The following is a 15105-nucleotide window of genomic DNA, read 5'->3' as shown; positions in this document are numbered from 1 at the left end:
CAAAGGAAGCATATAGAGGGTAAATAAAATCGGTCCAAGTACAGGACCTTTTGGGACCCCGTGACCAACATTGGTGGTCTTTGAGGATTCACCGTTTACAAGCACAAACTGGGATCGGTCCCGGTTTGTGGGGCCCAAAGTCGTTTATAGGGGCGTCCTACTGGAGATGGACAACATTGGTTAGATTAGATTAGATTAGATTCAACTTTATTGTCATTGCACAGGGTACAAGTACTGAGGCAACGAAATGCAGATACACAGGCCACTTCAGCACCTACACAGTCTGTAGCGGAGGTGAACACATCTGGGGGACTACACACAGAAGCACATCTCGGGCATACCACTTTTTTACCAGGTTTAAATGGTAGATTTGGGCGGTCTTGCGGCGCCCTGGCTGACGCACTTTGTAGTTGACTGGGCCAACCTTCTCTGCTACCTCGTAGAGTCCCTGCCAGGAGGCCGAGAACTTGTGGCCAGTGGTGGGAATTAAGACCAACACTTTGTCCCCTGGTAGGAACGTTGGAGGTTGGGGACCTCTATTGTACACTCGCCTTTGTGCTTTTTGGGCTTGAGCCATGTGTTCCCTCACCATCGGCCACACATCCTTCAGATGAGCTTGCACCTTCTACACATGTTCCACAAGGCTCTGATGGGGACTTGGTTGCTCTTCCCAGGCTTCTTTGGCGATATCGAGGAGGCCTCTGGGTTGTCTCCCATAGAGGAGCTCAAAGGGGGAGAGGCCAGTGGATGCTTGTGGCACCTCCCTGATTGAAAACAAGACATAGGGTAGAAGCTGGTCCCAGTTACGACCATCTTTATCCACCACCTTTCTCAACATGGATTTCAAGGTTTTGTTAAAGCGGGCCACTAAGCCATCAGTTTGCGAGTGATAGATCTGCGAAGTTGTCTCACCTTGAAGAGCCGGCAGAAGTCTTTCATTACCAGTTACAGTAACATTAAACAAGGAAGGAGAAACAGTAAACAGTGTCACTTACACACAATGACGTCTTTATCTAAATCGAAATCTGGACATGCAGATATTTCCCGGAGCAAATACGAGGTCACCACCTCATTATGAGGCGAGATTAGTCTGTGAAAACAAAATGTACAGTTATGATCGGTATCCATACGTATATATTCCCTTATACCGCAGAATGAAAGCATATTCTTTAAATCTTACCCTTGCTCCGGTTCGTAGCGCCTGTAATTCGTCTTGGAGTTGTGAAGACGGCGCACCGCTTCCTGTAAACGACCCGGCAGAGAAAATGCACTTTAATAAAGCTGTTTCTGCTCACTTGTAAGGCTACTAGGCTACTCTTAGCTTTCGTTTTAGGCTACGCTACTTTTAGCTTAGCTAGCAGTCATCGAACATATTCTTACCGCTATCGTGGGATTGTGCGCCCGTCTCCTCTTCTTTGAGTCAGTTCCTCCAGAGCCGCCATCCTCTCCTCTATGGACAGAAACCCGCAAGTCCCGAACGCTCCAGTGGAGTGAACCGCTCGTTGATATCGGCAGTTTGTTGTTGGAGTTGACGAGACGATCCACTGAGAGGATTCAGCAGTTTCTTCTCGTCTGTCTGCGGACTGGCCGAAAGTTGGTGACCGCGGAGAGGAGTTGAAGGCGAGTTGAACGCGAGACGTCGTCCAGCCATTATTCACGAACCAGCAAAAACCAAACAAACGAACTGGAGATACAGTTCTTCTGAATATAGTAACACACACGTGTCTGTTTGTATGCTCGTCTTGCAAGTACTGCTGTATGAGTCATGCCTATGACCTCACACGTGATTGGACGAGGAGTCTAAGGGTCCTCCAATCACATACAAGGTTATTGTTGTACGGAAGGACTCGCAAGACCAGCTGAGCTTGCGTATATGTTGCAATGATATCAGTTCAAAAACAATATATTTCAGCTGATAATGAACAAACTATTGAATAATTGACAGCTGATTAATGTTGTGTTACGATGTGCAGTGCTAAGCAGAGCAGAGCCGAGCGGAGCGGCTCAATCCTGCTCTCTCCCCTTTGACAAAATAAAAGACAATTTGCTAGTGATGGCAAAGTGAAGCTTTCTGAACCAGTGAAGCTTTCCAGCCAATTGTATCGGAAAAAGGTTCATTCATTCAATGCATCGCAAACTCTATGATGACCTCTGCTGTTGAAAACATATAGTGCAAATGTATCGAATAGCCCACCAGTATATTTTGGCCCAGTCTCTGTGGGTTGAACATGATTATGAAAAGTTGAACCAATAAATCATCTAATAAATACATGGATTCCTATATGAATAAAACTATTGTTTTTCAGGTTTGAATTGTGTCCTTGTTTGTGTATTTCAATTCTCTGTACATTGGAAAGTTTAACAAACACTTATCTATATCTTTCTGCACCTTTGTGCATGTATGTTTGTGATCATACTAGCAGAATAATTAATAGAAGATATATAATATATATGATAGAATATTATATATATATATATATATATATATATATATATATATTATATACATATATATATATATATATATATATATATGACATGTAAGCAATATATATATATATATATATATATATATATATATATATATATATATATCAGCAAGTGCTTCCTACTGCATGTGCAGTTCATGGCAGTCATAGGGACTTATGTGAATTGTTTGAAGTGATTTGCAGAGGAAGGGGCAGTGATTGTGCTTTTGGACAGGTTTCTTATGACAGGATATTGAAGTGCTTGTGGACACATGGGATGGGGCATGAAGTTATTATTGATTTTTATTGAGAAACACAATTTTCTCCACAGAATTGGGGTTGAGTCGGTTTCTTAGATACTATTTCCCCCGCCTTACAAAAAAGGCGCTTACACAACGCGATGATGCAGATGTGGGTACACATGTTTGTGTTTGATCCAATATTTTAGCGGGTCTTCACTCCGTGGAATGTTTGATTCAGCCAAATATCGGGTGGTCTCCACAATAAAAATAAACATCCATAATTACACAATACAAATGACAGACTTTGCCTGACTATTGCCAACCTTGTTAGAGGAAATCAAATTGAAGTGCTCCCACATCTCGGAGCGACCTCTCTTTGCCACAGGTTCCATTGTAAATTTGCTACTACAACAACACTGACTTTGACTGTATCAAACAGATAAGCCCCAACCCTGTTTCGCGCCCATCTGAATCAATTCGAAGCGGTCACGTGACTGTCCGCCGGAACGAAGCTTCGGACGTCACTGATCACGTGATCAGCAGCGAACGAACCGAGCACCGATACAATTGCTTCGCCTTGCACTGGTTCATATTTCGACACAAGCTTTGAAGCAGGAGGGTGGGAGGTAACAACACTACAATTTGCTGGCAACGTGTGTCCTTGCGTCCTTGAAGGAACCCGCCGGTGGTAGCTCCAGAACGGCTACAGCCTCTTTGCCAGACAAAGAGATAGAGCTAGAAAACCATATTCTCTTGTAGTTACGTTGCTTTTTCTCAAACTGGGGGGCGCAGACCTCTAGTGGGAAGCAGTTGTAACACAGGTGGGGTTCTTGGGGTAATTCACAATTCTTTTATTTCAAGAACTTTATTGAGAACTACCATATAACAAAAGTAAAAGGTACACAGACTATTGTTCACTCTCTCAAAATAAAATACAATCCAACACTGAGCATGAATTATGAGGCCGTATTAAGTCTACAACTCTGCAGCTACAACTGTTTTCATAAGATTTGTAGAGGAAGGCAGGCCCACTACAGCCACTAATACTAATAAAAATGTTTTATAAGTATGAGATGACTCATACATATCGGGACAAATATTGTTTTTTATTTTTACAGGTTGGACATTATTGTTATCTTGAAAAGATATTCATGGCAAAACAAGTTAATTACAGCCACAATAAACTATTTTCTGCTAAATATTTGTTATGTTTTGTACAGACAGAACTTTATTTGAATTGATCTAAAAAGATGGTTGTACAATTTACTTGTATTTGTTCATAACAGTAGTAATAATAATCTGGTTTACTTCAAAGTGATATCAAATTGCCAGAGCACAAAAATGATAGATGGAGGTGTCAGTGTAATTTCAATAAAAAGACTGTTTTAGTACAATTTTTGGGGCTGCTGAGGAAGAAAAATGTTCACTCCTCAAAGTGGGTCGCGACAGAAAAAGTTTGAGAACCACTGAGTTACGTGATACAAAATCTGCCTCCTACAATATTAGTATCTCCTCTTTTTCATTTACACACACGTGTAGAGAGAATGCAATGAGTCTGCCATCCCACTACCAACGCTGTCGGGAATTATAACTAATGTGTTCTGTTACGACCCCCGGGTGGTCTAGGGGTGAGGGGACCATTAACATATGGGCAGAACCTGGTCGGTTGTAAAAGGTACTGTTTATTAGGAACCAGAGGTAGGCAGGTAACAACAAACAAAAGGAGGGTGCCGTGAAAAAGACAAACCAAGTTAAATAAGAGATCCCCAAAAGGAGGACTATGCCCGAATATACATTTAAACAAAGTAATTAAAGATTGATACTTGTTTAAAGATGCAAAATGTTTATATTAAATGTATTCATTGACTCTGCTAATAGGTCATTAAGGATTGAAGTCATCAGATTAAAAAAAAATTAAAATTGTATCCCATACAACAATTGTCACTTAATTCGAAAGCAAAATCTATTCCATTTGATATTTTTTTTACATTTTATAGATCTCGTCTTTAAGGATCTACATGTGCTTGCACCTTCCACACCGAGTAAGTTCATATGTACGAGGTGAAAAGGGAAACCTCAATTAATTGCAGGATAAATTCTACAAATTGCTTTAGACCCATGCAGCGTGTCTCTAAAGCATTTTGGTCCGATAGGAACCGGGCTTCAGTATCTCAAGTGTAACAATGACCTTGATTGATTTTCTGAACCAGGGGTAGAGAATGGCATAGATCAGAGGGTTGAGACAGGAGTTAAAATGAAACAACCATATTACAATGGTTACAGATGAAGCTGTGTACAAGTTATTTTGGGATGTAAGTGCAAAACAATAATATGGGCAAACACATATCAGAAACACAACCACAACAACACCAAGATTCCTGGCTGCTTTCATTTCAGACTTTTTAACGGTTACTTTCATTGTCACAACTGCAATGTGAGACCGCATGGCACGAGCCTGATACACAGCCACCCCAAATATTCTAATATATAGAATGACAATAACAGTAATGGGAACAATGAATGTAACAATTAGATCAATGAGATTAGCGATGTAGTTAATTTCAAAGACACACTCTCCTATGCAGGAGTTATACCTGCCTGGATGTTGCAGGTTATTCTTCATCAGCACACTGTAAATTAAAGCAGCAAACATCCAACACAGACAAACACAGACCTGAACTCTTTCTGGTTTGACTTTGGTGAAGTAATGCAGAGGATAACAAATAGCCACATATCGATCCACTGATATGAGCACCATGGTTCCTACTGAGGACGAGGTAATAATGGATAACAGAATCAACCAAAGAGAACACATGAGATCACCGAGCAACCAGCAGCCGTCTATCATCATTATTTGAAAGATCATAATAAGGCCCACAAAGAAATCTGAGAAAGCCAGCGAGAGGAGGATGAGGTTTCTAGGGGTCTGGAGCTGCCTGGAGGGACACAGATATTAATATTTGGATCAATGATTATGGGATCATGGGATCTATCAGATATAAATACACAATACAAGAAAAATGAATTAGCAAAATCGACAAATTTATAACACTGTTTTCAAAAATGAATAATAAAAATAATAAATAATGAATGTCACTACTTGAAGTGGGAGATGGAGATGATGACCAGCAGGTTGAGAGCTACAGTGAGCAGAGAGATGGAGGACAACAACATATAAATCAACATTGCTTCTAAGTGAGGACGAATTTGCTTTCTGCAGGAGGTGTTGATGAGTTGTGGAAAGCAAAGCTCAGTTCCCACCAAGGTTTCAGCTGAGAGGAGAAGCTGCAAAACAGCTTCAGCTGACTGGCCAAAGCTTCTTGTCTTACAACTGATTTGTCTCTTTACTTTGGGTCCACCCCTCCTACTGCATCACCTCTGATGTTGTTTCTTTCTCCATGGAGATTGAAGAACAATAGTTTCCGTGCTCATCTTCCTTCCCGCTGGAGATGACTATGATCTGTTTCGATGTTGACCTTTGACCTTCCCCGCTAAATGTTCTGTTCTCACATTTGACTGTTCTGAAGTCATATATGTTGCCTGCTGTTGGGAACGACGTAGGGGCAATGTTTGTTTAATAACTAGTGTGAAATTAAATCATTGACATCAATAGTATTAATAATGACAATATAAATAAATAACGGGGAACCACCCTAAAAAGGGACTAATAACCAAACTATGAATCAAGTCTCATAATTGATATTCACTCATTAAGAGCAAGGCATTTAAAGTTTTAAGTTCGTACACTGGCTATGTTTCCAACCAGCATTACAGTACACATATGCAAAGAAATCACAGAAAACTGCTCCTTAAAGTAGAACACGGTTTACTAACTTCCAACAATACTAATCAGATCAACACCATTTGAAATCAACAAAATCTATTATACGATGTGCTAGTATCCAAACAACAAATATAAACTTTCATTTATGCACGTGGAGGGGGAGGTGTGTGTGTGTGTGTGTGTGTGTGAGAGAGTTAAGGATGGGAGGCCTCAGAAAGGGAGCTAGCTGCAAGCTAAGCTACTGACCACATGGCAGGCCGAGTGTGGCTACGAGCTGACAGAGGTGTTGCTAGCAGGCTGCGTTTGTACACCACGTGTGGTCCTCACATAGTTAATCCTCTGTCTGTAGGTAACTGTATATGTGTGGAGAGACAGGTGTATTGGTTAGTAAATTAGAAATCTAAAGAAAGAAGAAAGATTCCAAGCAAATCAGATCTTATGCGGAACAGTGAGACAAAAATAACACCACATGCTAATCTACATTCTGCCCAGACATAGCCTTACTGTGCCTTGATAGGGTTTGCTATGTTTCCTCTAGTCTGGTGTAACCCTCATGAAATTACGGCAAAAAATATCAGGAGTACTAAAAGTTCTGACCTAAAGAGGGCGTAAAAGCTGTTCGTGCTCTTGTAAAACACGTTCACTTCCTGTCTTATTTTGTAGTTTTCTGCCATTCGTGTTCCCGGGTAACTTCACTTCCTGCCTTGTCCTGTCATCCCTTGTGATTGTCAGATCGTTTCCACCTGTGCCCAATCACCTGCACCTCCCTAGTGTATATAAGCCGTGTGTCACTTGTCGCGTCATTGTCTATCGTCCTGGATGTTTCTCGGTTCCTGTGTGCCTTTTTGCCTCCTGTTCCTGTGTGTGTTTTTGGCCCGTTGGACTTTTGCGTTGTTTGTCACTTGTGGCGTCATTGTCTTTTGTCACCGATGTCCCTGTCTATCGTCTGGATGTTCCTCGTTCCTGCCTGCCTTTCTTCCCCCGGTTCGTGTGTGTGTTTTTTCCCGTTGGCCTTTTGCTTTGTTGGAGTTTTTGACTATTAAAGTCTTTTTACGTTAAAGTCTGCGTTTGAGTCCTGCCTTCCTACAACCCTGACAGAATGACGCCACCACGATGGGACTCAGCAGACCCGCTGCCAGACTACATGGATGTTAGGAGCCCGTTCTGGCAGCGCAAGACAGACTTTGTTTTTGGTCCCAGGAGCTATCAGCTCGCCTGCCTCGAGTTCCGGGACCTCCTAAACCCAAGGAGGAGGAGCAAGCGGAAGAAGCGATCTCCCGTTCCCGCTGGGCCGCCGCAGCCATCTCCCTTTGCCGTTCCCCGACTCGCTCCTCCGACGGTACCGGCCCCGAGACTCCAGACCCCGACTCGGCCAGTACAGTCCCCGAGACTCACGCCTCCGGTCCCCGCTCCCCGACTCAGGTTCCCTCCCTCTCATCCCGTGGTCCTCTCCCACCCTCCCGTGGGTGATTTGAGGGCCATCTGGGATTCGGCTTCCCGCTCCCTCCAGCTGGCAACCCCGGCTTCCTGCGTCCTCCGGAGGTGTTCCGTGTCCCCGAGCCGGCGACGACTCTCGGAGGTGTTCCGTGTCCCGAGCCGGCGACGACTCCCGGAGGTGTTCCGTGTACATATCCTGTCATTGATTTTCTTTTTAATCCGTAGTGCATCACGTCATCTGCATAAACAGTTCATCCCACGTTGTGCAAATATGAAACCATTAATAAAATATGTTGGTTAAAGCTTTACACAATCATGCAGCACGTTGTGGATCCCAGTTTGCCGTTTTATGTGACAGAGCATTTCTAGGCCTGGTGTGCTATTATCACATTCTCTAAATCGTCTTTGTCTGCTCTCAGAACAGACTAACGTAAAACTAGACTGTTCTGGCAGAAGGGGAGGAAGCACATCTCCATGCTCCAAGAGAATCCCCTGAAATGGCTGTTCATCATGCTCAACATCGGACCAGAGGCCACGACTGTGAAATACGAGTGTGAATTCAGTGAAGGAAGACGACATCGATAAAACCAGGACACAGAGACATGCTCTGGGGATCAGCTTAATTGGAAACCCTGCGATTGGCTGGAGACCAGTGCAGGGTGTACCTTGTCTCTCACCCGAAGTTGGCTGGGTTAGACTCCAGTGACCCTGTGTGCAGGATAAGCGGTTTGACAATGGATGGATGGATAACTTTAAAGAGTAGTTGTTGGACTTAACAGAGGCGGTTGCATCACATGTTCACAGGTGAAATCCTTTGTCTCCACAGAGTTTGCATCATGTGTTTTAATTTAGATCATGTGTTCACGTTGGAAGATGGATGATGACACCTGACTGGAATGATCCCTCTGATGATGATAAACAGTTTGCAATCATCTGACATCGATACAGGAGGTGGGAATCCTAAATGAGAGCGATTCACAAGAGAGCGATGACTTACTGTTGATCTTTATCATGTAAAGCGCTTAGAACAAATCCAGTCTCACAGGCTTATTTCACGAATTCTCCATCTTATTAGTTTTTTTCCCGCCTGCCTGCTTGCTTGTCAATGAACTCTACTGTGAATCCATATCCTGTCATCAACAATAAATCATCTCATTCCCTTCACCTGGTCCTCATGCCCTTCCCACCTGCAGCCCATTCCCTCATTAGCCCCTCACTATTTAGGTCCCCACACTTCCACTTACCCTCTTCCAGATTATCTTTCGTGTACGCCAAGTTTTCCAGCGTTTCTCGATTAACCGGATATGCAGTCCTAACTTAGCCTGCCTTTTTGGATTTGTTCACCTGTCTGATTGCCAACCGCGCCTATCCTCGTTTACGGATTCCCTGCCTGCCCCTCTGGATTTGTTTGCCCGTTGGACTGATATCCCGGTTTTGACCCTGCCTGAATTGGTAAAGAACTTTGATTTGGTTTGGTAGCTTTCCAGCAAGGTGCAGTTTTAACCACAATCTTAACACTATTTAACACTGTTAGAGATTGTTTTAGTACAGACAGCTTCGGGAAGATTCCCAGAATTTTGTGCCATTTGCATTATTATTATTTTTTTTTACATTACAGGTCATTTAGCTGATGCTTTTTATTCAAAGCCACTTACAATAAGTGCATTTCAACCATAAGGATACAGGCACAAAAGAACAAAAAACAATAAAGTGCTATTTCATCAAATAAACCAATCAATAGAAAACATAACTACAATTTAATTGTTACAATTTTAGTGTTTTTAGTCAGAGTGTGTCTTTAGTTTGCGGCAGAAGATGTGAAGGGGTCTCTGCGGTCCTGATGTTATCAGAGAGCTTGTTCCACCATATCGAAGCAGGACAGCAAAGGGTGTTGAGTGTTTTGATTTCAGTGAGGGAGGGACAAGCACTTTTGCAGAGCGGAGTGCGCGGGTTGGGATGTAGGGTTTGACCATGTCCTGGATGTAAGCTGGACCCGATCCATTCACAGCATGGTACGTGAGCACCAATGTTTTGAACTGGATGCGGGCAGCCACCAGTAGCCAGTGAAGAGAGCGGACGGGTGGAGTCGTGTGGGAGAATTTTGGAAGATTAAAGACCAGTCGAGCTGCTGCATTCTGGATGAGCTGCAGAGGGCGAATGGCGGTAGCAGGGAGACCTGCCAGGAGAGAGTTGCAGTAGTCCAGGCAGGAGATGACAAGAGCCTGAATCAGTACTTGCGCTGCCTTCTGAGTGAGAAGGGGACGTATTCTCCTGATGTTGTAAAGCGTGTATCTACAGGATCGTGTTGTCGCAGTAATGTTGGGAGTCAGGGAGAGTTGGCGGTCAAGTGTCACGCCGAGGTTCCTGGAATTTAAATTCGGCGATAACTTTGGCAACTCCGTGTTAACAGTCCGGTCTTGAGTAGGAGAATCTTTTCCCGGAAAGAGAAGTGGTTCAGTCTTGTCGGAGTTGATTTTCAGATGGTGTCAGTCAGACAGGCAGAGATCCGTGCCGCACCTGTGTATCCGAGTGGGGGAAGGAGAGAATTAGTTGGGTGTCATCGGCATAGGAGAAGTCATACAAGTGAATGAGAGAGTTGGTGTTGAGAGAGAAGAGGAGGGGCCCGAGGACGGAACCCTGAGGAAGAGTAGTAAGAGGACAAGGTTCCGACACAGATCCTCTCCAGGTTACCCGGTAGGTGCGGCCATTAAGGTAGTATGAGAGAGCAGAGCCTGAGACACCAAGTTCCTGACGGGAGGAAATAAGGATCTGCTGGTTTACTGTGTCAAATGCAGCAGAGAGATCCAGGATGAGGAGAGCGAGGCGGCTCTAGCAGTGTGGAGTTGTTCTGACACCGCGAGGAGAGCGGTTTCTGTAGAATGGCCTGACTGGTGGGGGTCAAGGAGGTTGTTACGGTGGATATAGGAGGAGGGTTGGTTAAAGATCGCACGTTCAAGAGTTTTGGTCAAAAAGAGAAGAGAGATCTGTCTATAGTTTTCTTTTTTTTTTTTCTTGTACCAAACTATTTATTTCACTTGTGTATCATTAACAGTGTTCACGACCTCTCGTGCGTATGTGTAGGTATTTTTTTTTTACCAAGATGTGGCGCAGGTGTAGAGAGGCTGGGAATGACGAGGTTGGCGGATCGAGCCCCGGGCTGCTCCATGTCCCATATTGAAGTGTCCCTGAGCAAGACACCTAACCTAATTGCTCCCCGGGCAGAAATGTAAAAAGCCATGGGTTATAAATGCAATGTGAAAACACATCATAATCATCCCCAGCGGGAAGGCTGCTGGTCATCATCTCCCACTTCAAGTAGTGACGTATTTGATTTATTTGTTAAAGTGGTAGATTGAATCTAGTCCAAATTATCTGATATCATTTTTTCGTGTATTGGGTATTCATACCTGACAGAATGATGGCAAAAATATTGATGCAAAAATCAATATTTGTTTCCCTCCAGGCAGCTCCAGACCCCCACCAACCTCCTCCTCCTCTCTCTCTCCGTCTCAGATTAGGGAAATCTCCCTAATTTCCGACAGTGTCCGACAATTTGCAACCCGCGCACGTCGCGTTTGTCTGTGCCACAAATTGTCGGAAACGAACCATGACGTATGTGGAGAGCTGGCGGAGGTGCGAATGGCCCTAATTAGCATATGAATGCAGCGAAACCGCGGGTGGCCGAGCGGGCTTGAATATCCTCATGCCTTATTTGATGAAACCACAACTTTCAAACAAGTAAAATCACTCGAGATTGGTTGGCATTCTGTCGCTATTGGTCACCCGCCTCATTTTATTTATATATATTTATATATTCATTTTATGCTGTATATTCATTTCATTGTTATCCTATGTAGGCTACTACACTATTATTAGGATACCAACCAGGACATCAATGAATTAATAGAGGAAATGAACATTTGCCAGGAAGATGTTTATGCAAAGGGAGCTTTGCATAAACATGTTCCTGAGCAAAGAGCTTTATTAACAACATACAAACAACAACTATATACAAAGTGAGGATCTGCCCACACTTGGGTAAAGGCGGTTTAGAAAACTACAGCTCAGTAAACTGTCCGTTTGCCTCCTCGGGGTTGTAGAATGTCACTGGCGGCGTGTTTTCCGAGGCAGGTCTGTTGTGCAGGCGTCTAGTGTGTGTGGCTCTGTATTTCTGAGTCTCTAACCGGGACTGCAGCTTTGCACACAGTTCCGAGAGCTCAGGCCTACGAAATGGCGGCGACCGTACAATCCACCCCGAGACCCCGCCAACAACGCCATCCTCTCCGTCCGACGTGAGCTCTACGGTGGCAGATTTCCAGAGTTCCACCTCGTCATCAGCCAGCACACTTTGTCTCGATTCCAGCAGCTGTAAAACAACAATGAATCAGTACTGTGCGATGCGTATGGACACAACACATCTATCAATGCACCTGAAAAAAGTCAGCAAATAAACTCTTAACCTCTTTCTTCTCGCTCGACTCCGTGCTGAATTCTTCGCAGCTTCCGCCTGCAATGAGTGTTCCAGCTGGGAAAACATGAAGCTCCTGCGTACCGTCTCAAAATACGTCTTACAGGCGGCTAGAAAACAAATAAATGAGTGTGGTATGAATAAAAAAAAAATCAAACGCAAGTCACAGTAACAACCAAGGAAGGAGAAACAGTAAACGGTGTCACTTACACACAATGACGTCTTTATCTAAATCGAAATCTGGACTTGCAGATATTCCATCCATCCATCTTCAACCGCTTATCCGGGGTCGGGTCGCGGGGGCAACAGCTCCAGCAGGACCCCAAACTTCCCTTTCCCGGGCCACATCTACCAGCTCTGACTGGGGGATCCCAAGGCGTTCCTAGTCCTGGGTCTTCCCCGGGGCCTCTTCCCAGCTGGCCGTGCCTGAAACACCTCCCTAGGGAGGCGCCCAGGGGGCATCCTCACCAGATGCCCAAACCACCTCAACTGGCTCCTTTCGACGCAAAGGAGCAGCGGCTCTACTCCGAGCTCCTCGCGAATGGCTGAGCTTCTCACCCTATCCCTAAGGGAGACGCCAGCCACTCTCCTGAGGAAACCCATTTCGGCCGCTTGTACCCGTGACCTAGTTCTTTCGGTCATGACCATAGGTGAGGGTATGAACGAAGATTGACCGGTAGATCGAGAGCTTTGCCCTCCGGCTCAGCTCTCTTTTCGTCACAACGGTGCGGTAAAGCGAGTGCAATACCGCCCCCGCTGCTCCGATTCTCCGGCCAAACTCACACTCCATCTTCCCCTCACTCGTGAACAAGACCCCGAGGTACTTGAACTCCTTCACTTGGGGTAAGGACACATTCCCTACCTGGAGTAGGCAATCCATCGGTTTCCTGCTGAGAACCATGGCCTCAAATTTAGAGGTGCTAATCCTCATCCCGACCGCTTCACACTCGACTGCGAAACGCTCCAGTGAGAGTTGGAGGTCACAGACGGAAGATGCCATCAGGACCACATCATCTGCAAAAAGCAGCGATGAGATCCGCAGCCACAAAAAACCACAAACAAGATTGGTGACAAGGCGCAGCCCTGGCGAAGGCCAACCCCCACCGGAAACGCCTTCGACTTACTGCCAAGCACCCGAACACAGCTCTTGCTTTGGGCGTACAAGGATTGGATGGCCCCCAAGCAAGGACCCCCTCACCCCGTACCCCGCAGTATCTCTCGGGGGACCCGGTCATACGCCTTCTCCAAGTCCACAAAACACATGTAGATTGGATGAGCATACTCCCAAGCCCCCTCTATGATCCTGGAAAGAGTGAAGAGCTGGTCCGTTGTTCCACGACCAGGACGAAAAAAACGCATTGTTCCTCTTCAATCCTTGGTTCGACTATCGGCCAAACCCTCCTCTCCAGCACCTTAGAGTAGACTTTACTCGGAAGGCTGAGTAGTGTGATACCCCTGTAATTGGCACACACTCTCTGGTCCCCCTTTTTGAAGAGGGGTACCACCACCCCGATCTGCCTCTCTTTTGGCACTGTCCCAGACTTCCATGCAATGTTGAAGAGGCGTGTCATCCAAGACAACCCCCCAACACCCATTGCTTTTAGCATCTCTGGACGGATCTCATCAATCCCCGGGGCTTTGCCACTGCGGAGTTGTTTGACTACCTCAGTGACCTCCACCAGGCCAATTGACGATGATCCCTCCTCCGCCTCCAGCTCCGCCTCTACCAAAGAGGGCGTAGTAGTTGGGTTCAGGAGTTCCTTCCACCGCCCGATAACCTCCTCAGTCGCTGTCAAAAGGGTCCCATCCTTACTGTACACAGTTTGGATGGTTCCCCGTTTCCCCCTCCTGAGGTGCCGGATGGTCTTCCAAAAGCACTTTGATGCCGACCGAAAGTCCTTCTCCATAGTTACCCCGAACTCCTCCCATACTCGCTGCTTTGCCTCCATCACGGCAGAGGCTGCTGCCCTTCGAGCCTGTCGGTACACTGCAACTGCCTCTGGAGTCCCACCGGATATCATAACCCGGAAGGCCTCCTTCAGTCAGATGGCTTCCCTGACCACCGGTGTCCACCATGGGGTTCGAGGGTTACCGCCCCTTGATGCACCTAAGACCTTGAAGCCACAACTCACCGCCGCGGCTTCAGCAATGGAGGTTTTGAACATAGCCCACTCTGGTTCAATGTCCCCTACCTCCACAGGAATGTGAGAGAAGCTCCGCCAGAGGTGTGAGTTGAAAATCTTTTGGACCGGGGCCTCCTCCAGACGTTCCCAGTTCACCCTCACTACACGCTTGGGTTTACCGGGTCTGTCCCGAGTCTTCCCCCATCCTCTGACCCAGCTCACAACCAGATGGTGATCAGTTGACAGCTCTGCCCCTCTCTTTACCCGAGTGTCCAGAACATGCGGCCTCAGATCAGACGATACGATTACAAAATCGATCATTGATCTTTGGCCTAGGGTGCTCTGGTACCACGTACACTTTTGAACATCCTTATGTTCAAACATGGTGTTTGTTATGGACAATCCGTGACTGGCACAGAAGTCCAGTAACAAACACCCGCTCGGGTTCAGATCAGGGAGGCCATTCCTCCCAATCACGCCTCTCCAGTTATCTCCATTGTCGCCCACGTGCGCATTGAAGTCTCCCAGTAGGACTATGGAGTCCCCTACTGGAGCCCCATGCAGGACTCCATTCAGGGTCTCC

At 45.7% G+C, this 15105-nt stretch overlaps 1 protein-coding gene across 1 annotated transcript; it reads right to left on the bottom strand.

The window, feature by feature from the left end:
- Positions 1 to 4792: 4792 nt before the first annotated feature.
- On the bottom strand, positions 4793 to 8124 carry LOC144388869 (trace amine-associated receptor 13c-like). The gene is made up of 3 exons (XM_078091427.1): positions 7951 to 8124; positions 5811 to 6016; positions 4793 to 5646 (listed from the first exon to the last, which is right to left on the bottom strand). The coding sequence occupies exons 1-3, from the start codon at positions 8122 to 8124 to the stop codon at positions 4842 to 4844; spliced, it is 1185 nt and encodes a 394-aa protein (XP_077947553.1). The 3' UTR covers positions 4793 to 4841.
- Positions 8125 to 15105: the final 6981 nt, after the last annotated feature.

The sequence above is a fragment of the Gasterosteus aculeatus genome, chromosome 16, assembly GCF_964276395.1.
Source record: "Gasterosteus aculeatus chromosome 16, fGasAcu3.hap1.1, whole genome shotgun sequence".
Taxonomy (NCBI): domain Eukaryota; kingdom Metazoa; phylum Chordata; class Actinopteri; order Perciformes; family Gasterosteidae; genus Gasterosteus; species Gasterosteus aculeatus.
Note: the sequence above shows the minus strand (reverse complement) of the source record. Positions and strands in the feature narration are given on the sequence as shown.